The sequence below is a fragment of the Oncorhynchus nerka genome, linkage group LG15 (genome assembly GCF_034236695.1).
Source record: "Oncorhynchus nerka isolate Pitt River linkage group LG15, Oner_Uvic_2.0, whole genome shotgun sequence".
In the NCBI taxonomy this organism is placed as follows: Eukaryota; Metazoa; Chordata; class Actinopteri; order Salmoniformes; family Salmonidae; genus Oncorhynchus; species Oncorhynchus nerka.
In genome coordinates, this window is record NC_088410.1 from 26,521,326 (window position 1) to 26,537,524 (window position 16,199).

At 41.5% G+C, this 16,199-nt stretch overlaps 2 protein-coding genes across 2 annotated transcripts; both read right to left on the bottom strand.

Moving 5' to 3' along the window:
• Positions 1 to 326: 326 nt before the first annotated feature.
• Positions 327 to 5,844, bottom strand: LOC115121393 (tetraspanin-16-like). Its single transcript, XM_065000777.1, has 7 exons — positions 5,501 to 5,844; positions 4,308 to 4,505; positions 3,088 to 3,162; positions 2,562 to 2,669; positions 1,740 to 1,895; positions 1,337 to 1,420; positions 327 to 467 (listed from the first exon to the last, which is right to left on the bottom strand). Exons 1-7 carry the CDS (start codon positions 5,636 to 5,638, stop codon positions 408 to 410), a joined length of 819 nt encoding a protein of 272 aa, XP_064856849.1. The 5' UTR covers positions 5,639 to 5,844; the 3' UTR covers positions 327 to 407.
• Positions 5,845 to 8,564: 2,720 nt separating this feature from the next.
• Positions 8,565 to 15,278, bottom strand: LOC115103654 (tetraspanin-1-like). Its single transcript, XM_029624494.2, has 8 exons — positions 15,172 to 15,278; positions 13,307 to 13,388; positions 10,770 to 10,985; positions 10,288 to 10,362; positions 9,963 to 10,070; positions 9,602 to 9,736; positions 9,297 to 9,389; positions 8,565 to 9,069 (listed from the first exon to the last, which is right to left on the bottom strand). The coding sequence occupies exons 2-8, from the start codon at positions 13,361 to 13,363 to the stop codon at positions 9,016 to 9,018; spliced, it is 738 nt and encodes a 245-aa protein (XP_029480354.2). The 5' UTR covers positions 13,364 to 13,388; positions 15,172 to 15,278; the 3' UTR covers positions 8,565 to 9,015.
• Between the last annotated feature and the right edge of the window lie 921 nt (positions 15,279 to 16,199).

Consider the following 16,199-nt stretch of genomic DNA (forward strand, 5'->3'; position numbering starts at 1 on the left):
TTAAGGAGAACAAAAATGTATGCACGCACTACCGTAAACCCCTTTGGATTAAAGTGTCTGCTAAATGGCATATATTATTATATTATAACTCAATGTTCCCAGACATGTGACTGACCATGATACTGTGATTCTGCCTCTGACACTGACAGATATATTCCACAAGAGGGAGTAGTTGTCAAAGAGTTTTCCCGTTCACTAGACTGTTAATCATCACAAATTCACATACAGAGAGACACACCCACCCTCCCACATCCACCATAAACCCTAAGCAATCCCTAAGCACCACAATAACCACAGTCTACTGACAAGGAGGCTTCATCTGCAAGTTTAATTTATTATGGTGTTGTCTCTGGTCTGGTTGACCTACCATGCCTGGGTCAGGCTCTGTTCTCTGTGTTGCTGCTGGTCTAATAATAGGTGTTGCCTAGTCTGACGAACAACACTACTGACACCATCATGGACGCCAACTGAAACAGACACACACAACAAAAACCACACACACGTATTTGGCCGCGGGAAACACATTGAAGCGTCATTAACACAGGCCACGGAAGGGAAACTATATCTCTGTCTAACTTTGACTCTTCTGAAATAGGTTTAGCTGGCTTTGCTGAGTTCACTCATGTGGTAATGGGGTTGCTCACATCGAGCACGCGCACACACACACACACACACACACACACACACACACACACTGCATGTGGAAACTATGTTTTAACACAAAAGTCTATCTTTGAGGCTAAGTTAATGTTTCAGTTCATTTGTGTTGGGGTGGTGTTAGTGGTTGTGGAGTCTCTGAGGAGAACAGTGTCATGCATCCACTACTGAATGACATTTCTCAGAACAAGAATACACTGACGAGTTTCAGAAGAAAGTTCTTTGTTTCTGGCCATTTTGAGCCTGTAATCGAACCCCCAAATGCTGATGCTCCAGATACTCAACTAGTCTAAATAAGGCCAGTTTTATTGCTTCTTTAATCAGAACAACAATTTTCAGCTGTGCAAAACATAATTGCAAAAGGGTTTTCTAATGATCAATTAGCCTTTTAAAATGATAAACTTGGATTAGCTAACACAACGTGCCATTGGAACACAAGAGTGATGGTTGCTGATAATGGGCCTCTGTGGAGATATTCCATTAAAAGAAATCAGCCGTTTCCAGCTACAATAGTCATTTACAACATTAACAATGTCTACACTGTATTTCTGATCAATTTTATGTTATTTTAATGGACAAAAACAAGGTAATTTCTAAGTGACCCCAAACTTTTGAACGGTAGTGTAAGTTTGGGCAAATCTCACCATATAAATTTGGGCTAATCTGAAAGGACACTTACCTCCATGACACAGATCCCAGAAGCAGTGGAGCCAAAGATGACGCTCTGGTCCCGGATCACATTGATCAGTTTGGTAATGCAGCTCTGGTGACCGACAGATAGATAAAGAGGACGTCACCATCTGTTCCTTCACAAGACATGGCCACTACCCAAGTTAGGATTTGGCCCTTAGAAATAGGCAACGGAGTAATGGCTTTTGACACTGCTACATCCACCATAGTTTCTGGAACCATGCTGAAAAAGACAAATGTAAGAAAATATCCAAACCAGAACATTTTGATGTGGGTCAACACGATAGAGTGAAAGGGGTCAAAGTCGTTCCAGCTATGGTGGATGTGTAACCAGGCCAGCTCGGTACAGCTTGGTTTGGCTCGGCTTATTCATGTGGAAAAGTCTACCCTACCTTTGGGTGTATCAGGCCCTGGGTGGTGTCGAGGCCGTCGCAGGCGGTGCTCGTCAGGTCAACACAGCACGTCTTGGGGTACAACAGGCCAGTGTTAGCACTGAACACGGAGTTCTTGAAGTCATCCGTGGAGTTGTCAAAGCCACAGCACTTGTACTGCACACAGTAGAGAAAGGCAGAACGTTGAGACAGTGAAACAGGTGGGCTTCTATTGGTTCCCATTGACAATTTCGATGGGCTTACATGTTTCTTCCGGAGCTTTTGCACATATACAGTGAAGAATGGTAGCTCTAGTCTGAAAACCAGACCTGTTTAGTGCAAACATTGCACTCCTTGTAGTTCGTGTCATATGATAAAGTTTGGCATGACAAAGGGAGGCAAGGAGTGGAATGATAGACTGGTACCCAGGGTATGGTAGATCCTACTGGTATTAAGCAGCAATCAGCAGTAAAAACAATGACAAAGCGTCCCCCCCACCCGTTTTGGTAAAAAGCTGAGGGATGAGGCTAGAGAAATATAACTACTCTCAAATTCATAAACAGAGATATGGATTCAAGGACTGATCATCCATGATATCAACATCATAGTTGTAACAATGTTTTTAGGCTATATAGTGTTTGTTTACATTTACTTTGTTCACAAACATTGGAGTAAAACAAGCTTACAGTATATTTTGGGTTCTGAACTAAGCTCATGAGGCATTTATAAGTTATAAACTTCAAGAATCAATGGGTATATATATAAATAATTTATAAGTCCAAAAAATGAATGTAGCAACTGCTGATTGCCCCTTTAAAGTCAGAGTTCACATAGCCCACTCACATGGACCATGATGGTGTTCCAGGCTGTTGATATGGGGTCTGAAGCCGTTGGTCCCATATAGGACATCCGTAAAGAGTCCTTACTGGCTCCACGAATCATAACCTCCACCTGAAACACAGGAAGTCGCCCAATCATTAACCCCAGTGCTTGACTGTTAATCCCACCAAGAAAACTTTACAGCATTTTTGTAGCAGTTCAGACAGTAAGGCTGTGTGTGAATCATCTGTGCTTTGTACAGTTTCTTTGTTGCAGTTTAGATAGTGAAAGTGAATAGATCATCTGTGCATTGTACAGTATCTTTGATGAAGTTTAGACAGTGAGGATAGGGTCAATGTGGATTATCTATGCTTCGTACAGTTTTTATTTTGCAGTTTAGACAGTGAGGGTGTGAGTGGATCGTATGTGCTTTGTATGGCATCTTCTTTACAGTTTAAACAGTGAGGGTGAGTGGATAATCTGTGTTTTGCACGTTATTATAGTTACAGTTGAGCCAGTGAGGGCGTGAGAGTGGATCGTCTGTGCTTACCAGATCTTTGTACACCAAGATGAAAATAACCCCAGTAACCTCAGCTGTAAACATCATGGACACGATGAAGAAATACTGTCAGATCAAGGAGAGGGTTAGAATCAACCACACCATAGTTCCAAAGGTGAGCAGGGTAAGAACTGTACACTCTCCATACCTGTGCATTCCCACTTCCTGGTCTCCTGTGACCCAACATATAGTTCCATCTAGTGTACAAATTAAAGTTACGCTACAGATGTTTTGTATAATTTCACCCAGTAGTTTTGAAGGTAGCGCTCAACGAGCCAAAACAGGCGCCTGAAAAGTGTGCACAATTTTGTACAACGTCATCCATTTCGAATGATATGCTACGTCCTAAAAATATATATATTTTTTAAATCATGCAATTCTTATGCTATGTTAGCAATTCCAATTCGTACGATATGTTACGAATTCGTAAATGCTTAAGATCCCATTAAATCTCTTTAAGTGGAATACACAAAGACTATAGAGCAACCATCAAATTTCTCTGTGGAACTTGCCTAGCACATCTGATTCAACTAATAATCAAGCCCTTGATTGACTACTTAAATCCGTTCAGAAGGACACAACATCTTGGAACGTTCAGATAGAAATATGTTATGTAGAACAAACATGCCTCTCCAACATGTGGAAAAAGGAATCATGTCTGCTATACTCATGGCTTCACTATCTGCAATGTTCAACAACATTTGGCAACTGAACGTGGCCCAGGTGTGCTAGTTCAGGGCTACAACAAAATTGTGAAACATCTGGGAGTCCCCGAGGAGAGGTTTGAGAAACAAGGGTATAGACTACACAACACAACAACCAAATAAGTAGGCCAAAATGGCTCCTTCTAACAGACTCTCAACCATTACCAAGACTTTATGAAGACTACACTCCACAAAAGTGACCCACCTTTCTTCTAGACTGAGCCCCAAATGGTAGCCCCCCCATGTTATACTGTCGATGAGGTTTATATCTTGTAAAACGACAGGGGAATTTGCTCATTTGAATTTCATGTTTGTTTTATTATTTAAAAGTGAAACATGAATTGCCTCCTTCAAGTCACGAGTGTGTCCAGAAGATAGAGTTTATTGACCCCCTTGTCACCCTCTGGAAGTCACCCTCAGAGTTTTGACAACAACACGTGTCAACAGAGGGCCCTGAGAGCCAATTGGTCAGGGCGAGGGGGTGGTTTGGGATTCACGGTCTCTTACCAGCAAGATGAGGCAGCGGTTCTCGCTCCAGGCCCCGTAGCAGCCAATGAACCCCAGCAGAGACAGGATGGCCCCCAGGCACATACACACATAGCTGATGGTCACCAGCTGTGCCGAGAAAGAGCCCATCACCTGGACAAAGGTGGCCGCCCCGTACCTAATCCACACGCCTAGGCCAAACAGCACAAGGCCACTCACCTGGATGGGGGAAGAGATGGACCATAGAGTTAGAATGACTAGATTGTAGAACCTTCTGATTTAAGACAGTGTCCCAGACAGTGGGGGAACTGGTCAGGCGACCATATTGGGGTAGAGAATGAGAAGCGCATCCATGAGATTGAGGGTAGCCTGGTTGTTAGAGCGTTGGACTAGTAACCGAAAGGTTGCAAGTTCAAATCCCTGAGCTGACAAGGTACAAATCTGCCGTTCTGCCCCTGAACAGGCAGTTAGCCTAGGAACAGTGGGTTGTCATTGAAAATAATAATTTGTTCTTAACAAAGGTAAAAAAAAAAAAATGTAAAGGGTATTGATAGAGTGTATTGACATTGGACATACTGATTGGGTGAATTAACATGAGATTGATCATATTGATGCATCATTATCGAGTTTTCCCCAACAATTACTGTAGACGCGGGCTAAGTGTTGTTCAAACTAGATTCTGAAATGAATGCAGGGCCTCAACTAAACTATATTGAATTTAAAACGTTGGACTATCCTGAGCATACCATCTGTAACACATAGGGCCAGTTTCCTAGAACCGATTAAGCATAGTCTTGGACTAAAAAGCTACTTGAATTGAATTTATTTTGGGTAACAGACATATACAACAAAGTGTACAATATGGACCCAGAGGATATCACTTGAAAGTATTCATTAAAACGCTTGTTTCCAAAGTGGTCCTCAATGGTAAAAACAATAACACATAATGATTCAAATGCAAGTTCAAATTACAAACAACCATAAATACATTAATTTAGATTGACATCCTAAAAAGCAGCACCATGGAGACTCAAAGGAGATTCTCTGATTCCCTGTGGTCTGATGATTCTATCGAACTTTCACTCCAACCTACATGTTGTAGTGAATGTAATCGTTCTGCAGTGTGGGTTTGATTGAGGTCCAGCCTAATAGCCTCTTTTGGTATAATCTACAGATAACCTCCCCAAAAAGCACACAAAAAACGATGCACTTACAAATATGATGCCACTGAGTAACATCATCAGGTACCTCAACAGGCCATACAGGTGATGTAGTCTGGACATGGCTGACAGCGCTGTAATGTCATGAACCGGTTGGTTCAATCTACGGAAACCATACATACAGGTTAACATTTTTCACATAGACCAATAATCTGGAAATGTTCAATACTCAACGTTGTTGTTGAATTGTTATCCATCATTGACATGACAAACACTCATTACATGCAAAAAATAATGTTATCCAAAGTTAACTAGCTACTATAGGCTTGGATATTTCATATTCATTTTGAAAAATTTGCATTTTTAGCTAGTTAAACAACGTTAGCTAGCTAGCTACTGTATCAGAAAAACTTTAAAATTGACCAAAGGCAAAAGCTAAAAGTTATGAAATTCCTTATTAGCTGTTCAATAATTGACAAATTAATGAGTTGCACTTGCATTCTTAATGGCCTTTTTGTAGGCTACAAGTGGTATTTAGCTAGCCCAGCTGACAAGCTAACTTGCTATTGGTATCTTCTTTTGACAGGGGCACGAGCACGAACCTTCATGGTAATGCGCATCCGTTTCCCAGGGCAACGCAGTTCATAAGGTCATAATCAGAGGTGTCACAATTAACATTTTGTAACAATAGATGTAGCTCGAGGATACAACATTAACTTTATTTCTATTGTGCTTTTCAATAGCAACCTTGTCGCAGAGCATTTCATACTATTCTGTATGTAAATCTATGACACTCTACAGCCCATCGGAAAGTATTCAGACCCCTTGACTTTTTCCACATTTTGTTACGTTAGCCTTATTCTAAAATATATATTTTTTTATCCCCTCAGCAATCTACACACAATATCCCATAATGACAAAGCGAAAACAGGTTTTTAGAAATGTTAGCAAGTGTATTTAAAATAAAAAGCAAATACCTTATTTACTTAAGTATTCAGCATATTTTCTATGAGACTCGAAATGGATCCTGTTTCCATTGATCATCCTTGAGATTCTTCTACAACTTGTTTGGAAACCACCTGTGGTAAATTCAATTCATTGTACATGATTTGGAAAGGCACACACCTGTGTCAATAAGGTCCCACAGTTGACAGTGCATGTCAGAGCAAAAAACCAAGCCTTGAGGTCGAAGGAATTGTCCGTAGACCTCCGAGACAGGGTTGTGCCAAGGCACAGATCTGGGGAAGGATATCAAAAAATGTCTGCAGCCTTGAAGGTCCACAAGAACACAGTGGCCTCCATCATTCTTAAATGGAAGAAGTTTGGAACCACAGAGACTCTTCCTAGATTTGGCCACCTGGCCAAACTGAGCAATCGGGGGAGAAGGGCCTTGGTCAGGGAGGTGACCAAGAACCTGATGGTCAATCTGTCAGAGCACCAGAGCTCCTATGTGGAGATGGGAGAACCTTCCAGAAGGACAACCATCTCTTCAGCACTCCACCAATCAGGCCTTTATAGTAGAGTGGCCAGACGGGAGCCACTCCTCATGAAAAGGCACATGACAGCCCGCTTGGAGTTTGCCCAAAGGCACCTAAAGGACTCTCAGACCATGAGAAACAAGATTTTCTGGTCTGATGAAGCCAAGATTGAACTCTTTGGCCTTAATGCCAAGCTTCACGTCTGGAGGAAACCTGGCACCATCCCAACGGTGAAGCATGGTGGTGACAGTATCATGCTGTGGGGATCTTTTTCAGTGGAAGGTACTGGGAGACAAGTCAGGTATGAGGGAAAGATGAACGGTGCAAAGTACAGAGAGATCCTTGATGAAAACCTGCTCCAGAGCGCTCGGGACCTCAGACTGGGGCAATGGTTCACCTTCCAACAGGACAACAACCCTAAACACACAGCCAAGACAACATAGGACTGGCTTCGGGACAAGTCTCTGAATGTCCTTGAGTGGCACAGCCAGAGCCCGGACTTGAACCCGATCGAAAGTCTCTGGGGAGACCTGAAAATAGCTGTGCAGCAATGCTCCCCATCTAACTTGACAGAGCTTGAGAGGATCTGCAGAGAAGAATGGGAGAAACTCCCCAAATACAGGTCTGCCAAGCTTGTAGAGTCATACCCAAGAAGACTCGATGCTGTAATCGCTGCAAAAGGTGCTTCAACAAAGTACTGAGTAAAGGGTCTAAATACTTATGTAAATGGGATATCAGTTTTTATAAATATTTTTGCTTTGTCATTATGGGGTACTGTGTGTAGATTGAGGGAGGGAAAGCAATTTAATACATTTTAGAATAAACCAGTAACGTAACAAAATGTGGAAAAAGTCAAGGGGTCTGAATACTTTCGAAAGACACTGTATATAGTATGATATGTTACGTTTTGTAGGGTATGTATTAATTTAAGGATGTTCACCACCCATTTCGTATGATATGTTACAAATTACAATAAAACATACAATATGTTCCAAAATATAGCTAGGTGGCTAACTTTAGCTAGCTGGCTAATGTTAGCTAGGCTAGGGTTCAGGGTTAAGGTCAGGGAAATGGTTAGCTAAAATGGTTATGGTTAGCTAAAAGGGTTAGGGGAAGGGTTAGCTAGCATGTTAAGCAGTTGCAAAGTAGCAAAAATGTAGTAAGCAGTTTCTAAAGTTGTCCGTGATGAGGTTCAAACTCTCAACCTTTGGGTTGCTAGACGTTCACCTTATACGCCCACCCAGTCAACCACCCTGCTTTCATTTAATTAACCATCTGTTATGTAACCATACCAAAAGTTTAAAAAAAAAAAAAAGTAGTTACATCTAGTCTGAGACCAGGCTGTCAATTTCAAGTAAAAGTGCTTCATATCATAAAATAAAAATACTAACAAAGACAGGAGGAAGGAGAATTAAAAAATAGCTATTTGCTAATAGCTAATTAAAATCATACATTAAAAGCATCTTCATAAAAGTCTTGTCATCAGTAGGGATTTAAAAAGAGGCACCAAATCTGCAAGTCTGATCTAAAAAGTAGCCTAGTAGATGCCAACTTTAGGTGAATATGATTGAGAAACTATTGCAAATAAGAACATGTTTAATTTCCTCGTAAAGAATAGAACAAGAAATAAACAAGTCAGATTGAATGTGGTAATTTCTAAACTTCAATATTTATATGTACAAAATGAGACACTGTATATCCATTCAAGACTGTTGAATAAAAAATTAAAATAAAGTCTTGCCAGTTAGAGCAAGTGTAAAGCAATTACCTTCTCAAAACATCATGTAAAGTCTTCAGCTTCAGCAAGAAACAAATAAGGATAGAGATAAAGGAATCTAATTTACAGATAAATAAGTACTGAATGCATACAGTAGGCCCTATACAGTATACAGATATTGTTGATATACCACGGAGGTGATCGAGTCACTACAGGGTTTTGAACAACGCTCCTTCCTCTCTTGTTTTTCTTTTATAATTGAAATATTTTAATAATCTTTGGTGTTTGAAATTAAACATGTCGACTGAAGGTGTCAAGGTGAGGCAATGATGATGGTTAAACAGGCGTGGTCCTGGATGTCGGGGTCCTCAGTGCTACTTGTTACCAATCTGTTGGTAGAGAACCATTGACACCACCATGGCAGCAATCTGAAACGATGACACGTCACAAGTGTTAACAGAATATAATGGTTACGTTCCAAATGGCATCCTAATCCCTTGAGAGTGCATTAATTTTGACTAGGGCCCAAATTGCACCCTAATACCTTTATAATGCACTACTCCTGAACCATAGGGCTCTGGTGAAACGTTGTGCACTATGTAGGGAATAGGATGCTATTTGGGATGCTGATAGTATTGTAACAGGTGTACTGTACCTCAAGCGCAGCGATGCCGAGTCCAACAGCTCCAATGATGACAGCGTTGTCCTCTATCAGGTTCAGCAACATGGTAAAGCAGCCAATGACATTCTGGGGAGGAAACAGCACTCCAGTATTAGAATTAGATAGCTGCATGGGGATTCAATGATTATAAACACACACACACAGGCTATTAAATGTAAAACCTAGCCAGGGGCAGGAGATGTTCATGACTATGTGACCCAACCAAAGTGTAAGGAAACCCTCCTGGTCTAAACACAGCACATCGGAAGACCCTGTATTGTACTGTTAGATATCTGTACCGAGCGTTTAGCAGCAGCAGCTGCACAGGTTTCAGTTTTACTACAACATGTTGATGGGTACGTAGGGTTAGTTGGGTTCTCTTGGAAAGGGGATCCATCGAAGTCTGTGTAATTGCGGTATCCACAGCACTTGAACTAGGAGGGAAGCACAGAGACACAAATCATTATGACATGGTAGCATCTACAGAACACAGTAAGCAACTAGCGTAGCCAAGCACCACTGCCTTCTCTGAAACCTGTAAATAATCTGCATAAGAACATGTGCATTTATTGGATACACAGAAGTGCACTAATAACATCCACTGGCAGAGTGGCAGTAAATTCACAACTTAATATAGTAGTGTGAATGAATGAAGTATACCCGTTCCATGGTACCATTCCACAGTGAAGTCAGGCTCTCATCCTTCCCATAGTCTCTTTGAATGCTGTCAACAACCTTCTCACTAAGGTCCTCAAGAACTTCCTTAGCCTAAAACATACAAAACAGAACACAAACCCATTTCCACAAATTCAGAAAATCTTTATTGTCCCAACATTAGGCTATTTGATTTACTACTGTATAAAAACTGTTTTCATCTGCCAATAACCACCAGCAGCACAGCCAAATAAAGTTTCAAACGTTCCCCCTATTTACTAATCAGTGCACTGCTTTGACCAGGGCCCATACAGTGTTAATAACTACCTACCAGTGGTTGGAAGACGAGGACCACCACGCACCCAGCCACCTCTGCAATGAATATGATCAGGATGATGATGAAGAACTGGAAAGGAACAGACAAGCATACAGGGGTTAAGGGTTTGATGGGAAGAAAAACAAAGGGTCAAAATGATGACCAATATGATGGCAGGTCAGGATGATGTTAAAGAACTGGAACGAAACAAAATGGCGCCAGACAAGCATACATTCAGGGCTTCATAACAAAGCAAAAGGCAATGGGTCAAAACTATCACATTAGATCAAAGGTCAAAATTCTATAAATATATAATTGTGTATATCAACAAAGAAAGTCATTTTGCACAAAACATTATTTTTTTTAAAGTAACAAATAATGAATTAATCTTTCCATACCAGTATGTATATTCAAAAATAAACAGAGTAAAAGTCAAGTTGGTATTTGTATTAAATCGATTTCTGAATATTTATATTCAATGGTCAAAGATGACACACCAGCATCAGCATACACCTGGACTCCTTCATGGCTCCACAGCACCCTAGGAAGCCCATGATCAGCAGGACCCCTCCGACCCCCATGAGCAGGTAGGCCACGTTAGCCAGCTGGCCCAGTTCTGCTGGGGCGTCCTTAATGTTGTCCAGTACTCCCAGTAGAGAGCCACTGTCCACCTTCACCCACACCCCCACTGCCAGGATGGCCACACCTGCCAACTGATACACACAACAGGGAGGTGGGAGAGAGAAAGAGGAGAAATAGGGGGAGGGGATAGTTTTAGTGTTTGGGAAAATGTTGATGAAGAGTACAGGGAGTATACTTTGAATGTTCTTTGAAAACTCTAAACCATATCATTAGAATGCGTTGTGGAGAAAAGATGAATATAAGTGGGGCAAATGTTGTCAACATCATACAAAATATGGTCATCTCTGTAACCATTAACTTCACAATTTTAGAAAGCCCGAACCCACAGTAATTAGCTAGTATGACAAGGCAGGTAATTCATCTTCTCACTGCGACTAAAAATGACTTACAATATTAGTTCTGGGTAATATTATAACCAGAGAGTATATAAACTCAGCAAAAAAAGAAATGTCCCTTTTTCAGGACCCTGTCTTTCAAAGATAATTCGTATAAATCCAAATAACTTCACAGATCCTCTTTGTAAAGGGTTTAAACACTGTTTCCCATGCTTGCCTTTCTAGGGAGTTTTTCCTAGCCACCGTGCTTCTACATCTGCACTGCTTGCTGTTTGGGGTTTTAGGCTGGGTTTCTGTACAGCACTTTGAGATATCAGCGGATGTACGAAGGGCTATATAAATACATTTGATTTGATTTGATTTGTTCAATGAACCATAAACCATTAATGAACATGCACTTGTGGAATGGTTGTTAAGACACTAACAGCTTACAGACGGTAGGCAATTAAGGTCACAGTTATGGAAACTTAGGACACTAAAGAAGCCTTTCTACTGACCCTGAAAAACACCAAATTAAAGATACCCAGGGTCCCTGCTCATCTGGGTGAACGTGCCTTAGGCATGCTGCAAGGAGGCATGAGGACTGGAGATGTGGCCAGGGCAATAAATTGCAATGTCCGTACTGTGAGACACCTAAGACAGCACTTTAGGGAGACAGGACGGACAGCTGATCGTCTTCGCAGTGGCAGACCACGTGTAACAACACCTGCACAGGATCGGTACATTCGAACATCACACCTGCGGGACAGGTACAGCCTGTTGTAAAGCAGGTCCTCACCAGACATCACCGACAACAGTGTCGCCTATGGGCACAAACCCACTGTCGCTGGACTAGACAGGATTGGCAAAAAGTGCTCTTCACTGATGAGTCACGGTTTTGTCTCACCAGGGATGATGGTCGGATTCACGTTTATCATAGAAGGAATGAGCGTTACACCGAGGCCTGTACTCTGGAGCGGGATCGATTTGGAGGTGGAGGGTCCGTCATGGTCTGGGGTGGTGTGTCACAGCATCATCGGACTAAGCTTGTTGTCACTCAGGCAATGTCAATGTGGTGCATTACAGGGAAGACATCCTCCTCCCTCATGTGGTACCCTTCCTGCAGGCTCATCCTGACATTACCCTCCAGCATGACAATGCCACCAGCCATACTGCTTGTTCTGTGCGTGATTTCCTGCAAGACAGTAATGTCCGTGTTCTGCCATGGCCAGCGAAGAGCCCGGATCTCAATCCTATTGAGCACGTATGGGACCTGTTGGATCGGAGGGTGAGGGCTAGGGCCATTCCCCACAGAAATGTCTGGGAAACTTGCAGGTGCCTCGGTAGAAGAGTGGGGTAACATCTCACAGCAAGAACTGGCAAATCTTGTGCAGTCCATGAGGAGGAGATGCACTGCAGTACTTAATGCAGCTGGTGGCCACACCAGATACTGACTAACTTTTGATTTTGACCCCCCCCACCCCTTTGTTCAGGGACATATTATTCCATTTCTGTTAGTCACATGTCTGTGGAACTTGTTCAGTTTATGTCTCAATTGTTAAATCTTGTTATGTTCATTCAAATATTTACACATGTTAAGTTTGCTGAAAATAAACGCAGTTGACAGTGAAAGGACATTTATTTTTTTGCTGAGTTTAGATAAAGTTTTCCTCAATACACAAATCTATCCTCACAAATATATGACTGTCATTTATGGTCCCTGTGGAACTTGGATGTGACACATTCCTGTTCTGAAGTGCACTTTCTTATCCTGTTTGCTCTCTGAATGACCTTGAAAATATCTAAGGGTTCATTGACCCTAACAGGTCAGGAGACTTGGGTTCAAAATGGCAGTTATGTGAACATCTACAAGTCCAGAGTGCTAAAGAGGACAGGGGAAGTGACAACTTAATTCAAAGCCATCAAACTTCTTTCAGTACTATAAAACCTTAGTGAATTTAATAGCATATTATGCTAAAAACAGAAGCTTTCTATAGACTGTTTTGGTGGTAGTATTCTGATGGATTATAGGAGATGGGGGATAATTGAATGTTAGCTGAATACAAGTTGAATCTTACAAAGATGGCTCCATTGAAGATGAACATCATAATCTTGAGAAACCCGGAGCAACACATCTTTGCCGTCTGTTGTTTCCTTCTCCTGAAAAACAAAACTTCAACAGTGAGTTTAGGAGATGGACTTGGACATGCAGAATATTCAGTCAGTTACGGTTTCAGGCCAGTGTGTGTGTGTACATAAAGCTGTAAGAGTTGTAACTAGACAGCCAACCTGTCTGGTTACAAGATTTTATACCAGGCTTGTCTGAGTCAGGTTACAATGACATAGCCACCATTTTAGTTACACATTAACTAGGGAGAAGGAGACGGTTATGGGGCGAAAGAAATGCTCTCTAAATTTAGCATTTTATTTGTTTTCATGTAGAAATAAACTGGGTTTGGAATTGAAATGAACAATCAGAAAAGACAACCACCGAACCAACATTTCCATTTTGTAAAGCTGTGTTGTTTGCCAGCCAAATTCTAAGATCTACCAATCACAATATCGCTTGCTTCCTCATTTCAATTGTTAGTCCCAACACCCCTCAAAAACCCTTAGACTGGTAATACGGATTTCACACCTTGCAAAACAGTACCAGTCCATCTCTTTTACTTGAAGTCAAAGCTACTTGGCAGATAACTGTTAATTAATGGGTCCTGGGCAAAAAGTAGTGCAGAAAATATGGAATAAGGGGTCATTTGGGACACGCTCAGAGTGGATGTTTTATTACTAGAGGTATTTTACAGGCGTTGGTATTATTGGAACAGTCAAGGAGTCTTATCAGAATCTTCCTGGCAGTCACTGACGTTCAGTAGCATAGAAAACACCTCCATGAGATACACAGACCCATAATATCTTTATGGTCTGTTTCTTCAGTAGCTTGTTGGCTTTCGTGGGAATTGGAAAAGTGTCACTGGACGAGTCCAAGCCTAGTTGTTTTGGCCAGAGTTGTCTAGTGTCGCCTATTATACTTTATTATCATAGCAAAGACTCCACAACACAACCAGACATATCTTTTTGAATTGTTATGTCAATCCTGTATTAGTTTATACCCTCTTCTCTAGCAGCTCGCTGGCTTCCCGTGAACTGGAGAAGTGTCACTGAATGAGACCAAGCCTAGTTTTAATTGCCACAATGACAAGGTTTGTTCCTTATTGCTGTTCATGCGTCAGTCTTTAGTGTACTTTGACAACTTTAACCTGGTACCCACAGGGCCATAAACGTCCCCGTGACCAGGAAATACCAAGACTGAGAGGCAGTATGTTACCAGACGACATGTTCTTAAAACAAAGGTAAGGGTGAGTTCCCTGGACGAAGATTTACGTCTAGCATGTGTCCATGAAACTGGCCCTAAATGTGACTTATCAACAACACCATCCCAGGAGTCTCAGTTTCCCTCTCGTTACATGACTAGTGTATGAGAATGCAGCAGCACCATCAAAATATTAACTCGTCATTAATAAGATGCCATTTGATCTCATGACTGTTAGAGCTTTAATGTGAACCAGTCTTTCATCCATTGGGCAAAGTTCTCCCCTTAGATACAGGGAGGTTCAAACAACAGTAACCTGGTTCATGTTAATAAGTCATTTATTAATCCCAAAAATAATCTCCTTACAGACAAAAAAATACATATTTTTTATACAATGTATCAGTTAAATAGAACAATTTCCTTGGATGTATATGGTCTGACTTTCTGTTGCAAATTAGATGCAAATGTGACCTGTGTCACAAAATGTATTACATTGAGTATTAGTTTATTTACTGAAGAAAGTACTGGTTTTCATGGGGTTTATATGTAGCACATCAGACAAGTATGATTATATCATTCAAGTTTGTGTATTGTGTATTATTTTACATGGAGTAGAAGAATTGAGTCTCTTACCTGTGCTGAGGTGATGACTGTTGATGTTTGAGAGGAGTGTTCGTCTCTATCTGGCCCTTTATCCTCACCCACCCCCACAGGTCTCACAAACACACACGAGGGGAGGGAGTAAGTGACCAACGCACCACTGATTGGTTTCTAGTGTAGGACAACTTCCTGGTGGCTAAAGTCCTACTAGAGGGAACTTTATGACGGAGGTGAAAACACACACACACTCTAGAGGGTGAAAACACACACACACTCTAGAGGGTGAAAACACACACACACTCTATAGGGTGAAACACACACACACACTCTATAGGGTGAAAACACACACACACACTCGAGGGTGAAAACACACACACTCGAGGGTGAAAACACACACACACACGAGGGTGAAAACACACACACACACTCTATAGGGTGAAAACACACACACACACTCGAGGGTGAAAACACACACACACACACACACTCTAGAGGGTGAAAACATACACACTCTAGAGGGTGAAAACACAACTATACAGAGCATTTGGAAAGTATTCAGACCCATTTACGTTACAGCCTTATTCTAAAATGGATTCAATAAAACAATTCCCTCAATCTACACACAATACCCCATAATGACAAAGCGAAAAACAGGTTTTTAGAAATGCTTGCAAATAAAAAATACCTTGTTTACATAGGTATTCAGCATCTTTGCTATGAGACTCTTGAGCTCAGGTGCATCCGATTTCCATTGATCATCCTTGAGATGTTTTGACAACTTGATTGGAGTTCAACTGTGGTTAATTCAATTGATTGGACATGATTTGGAAAGGCACACACCTGTTAATATAAGGTCCCACAGCTGACAGTTCATGTCAGAGCAAACACCAAACCATGATGTCGAAGGAATTGTCCGTAGACGTCAGCCAGAGCCCGGACTTGAACCCGAACAAACATCTCTGGATTGACTTCCCACAGTGGTCTAAGGCACTGCATCTCAGTGCTAGAGGTGTCACTACAGACCCTGGTTTGATCCCGGTCTGTATCACAACCGGCTGTGA

Coding starts and splice junctions, on each gene's coding strand:
- LOC115103654 (XM_029624494.2), bottom strand. CDS start 13,363: ATGTGTTGCTCCGGGTTTCTCAAGATTATGATGTTCATCTTCAATGGA. Junction 9,390..9,601: donor CTGCTGCTGCTAAACGCTCG/GTACAGATATCT, acceptor TTTCCTCCCCAG/AATGTCATTGGCTGCTTTAC. Junction 9,070..9,296: donor TCGGCATCGCTGCGCTTGAG/GTACAGTACACC, acceptor TCATCGTTTCAG/ATTGCTGCCATGGTGGTGTC.
- LOC115121393 (XM_065000777.1), bottom strand. CDS start 5,638: ATGTTAACCTGTATGTATGGTTTCCGTAGATTGAACCAACCGGTTCAT. Junction 2,670..3,087: donor TCTTGGTGTACAAAGATCTG/GTAAGCACAGAC, acceptor CCTGTGTTTCAG/GTGGAGGTTATGATTCGTGG. Junction 1,421..1,739: donor AGGGCCTGATACACCCAAAG/GTAGGGTAGACT, acceptor GTCGGTCACCAG/AGCTGCATTACCAAACTGAT.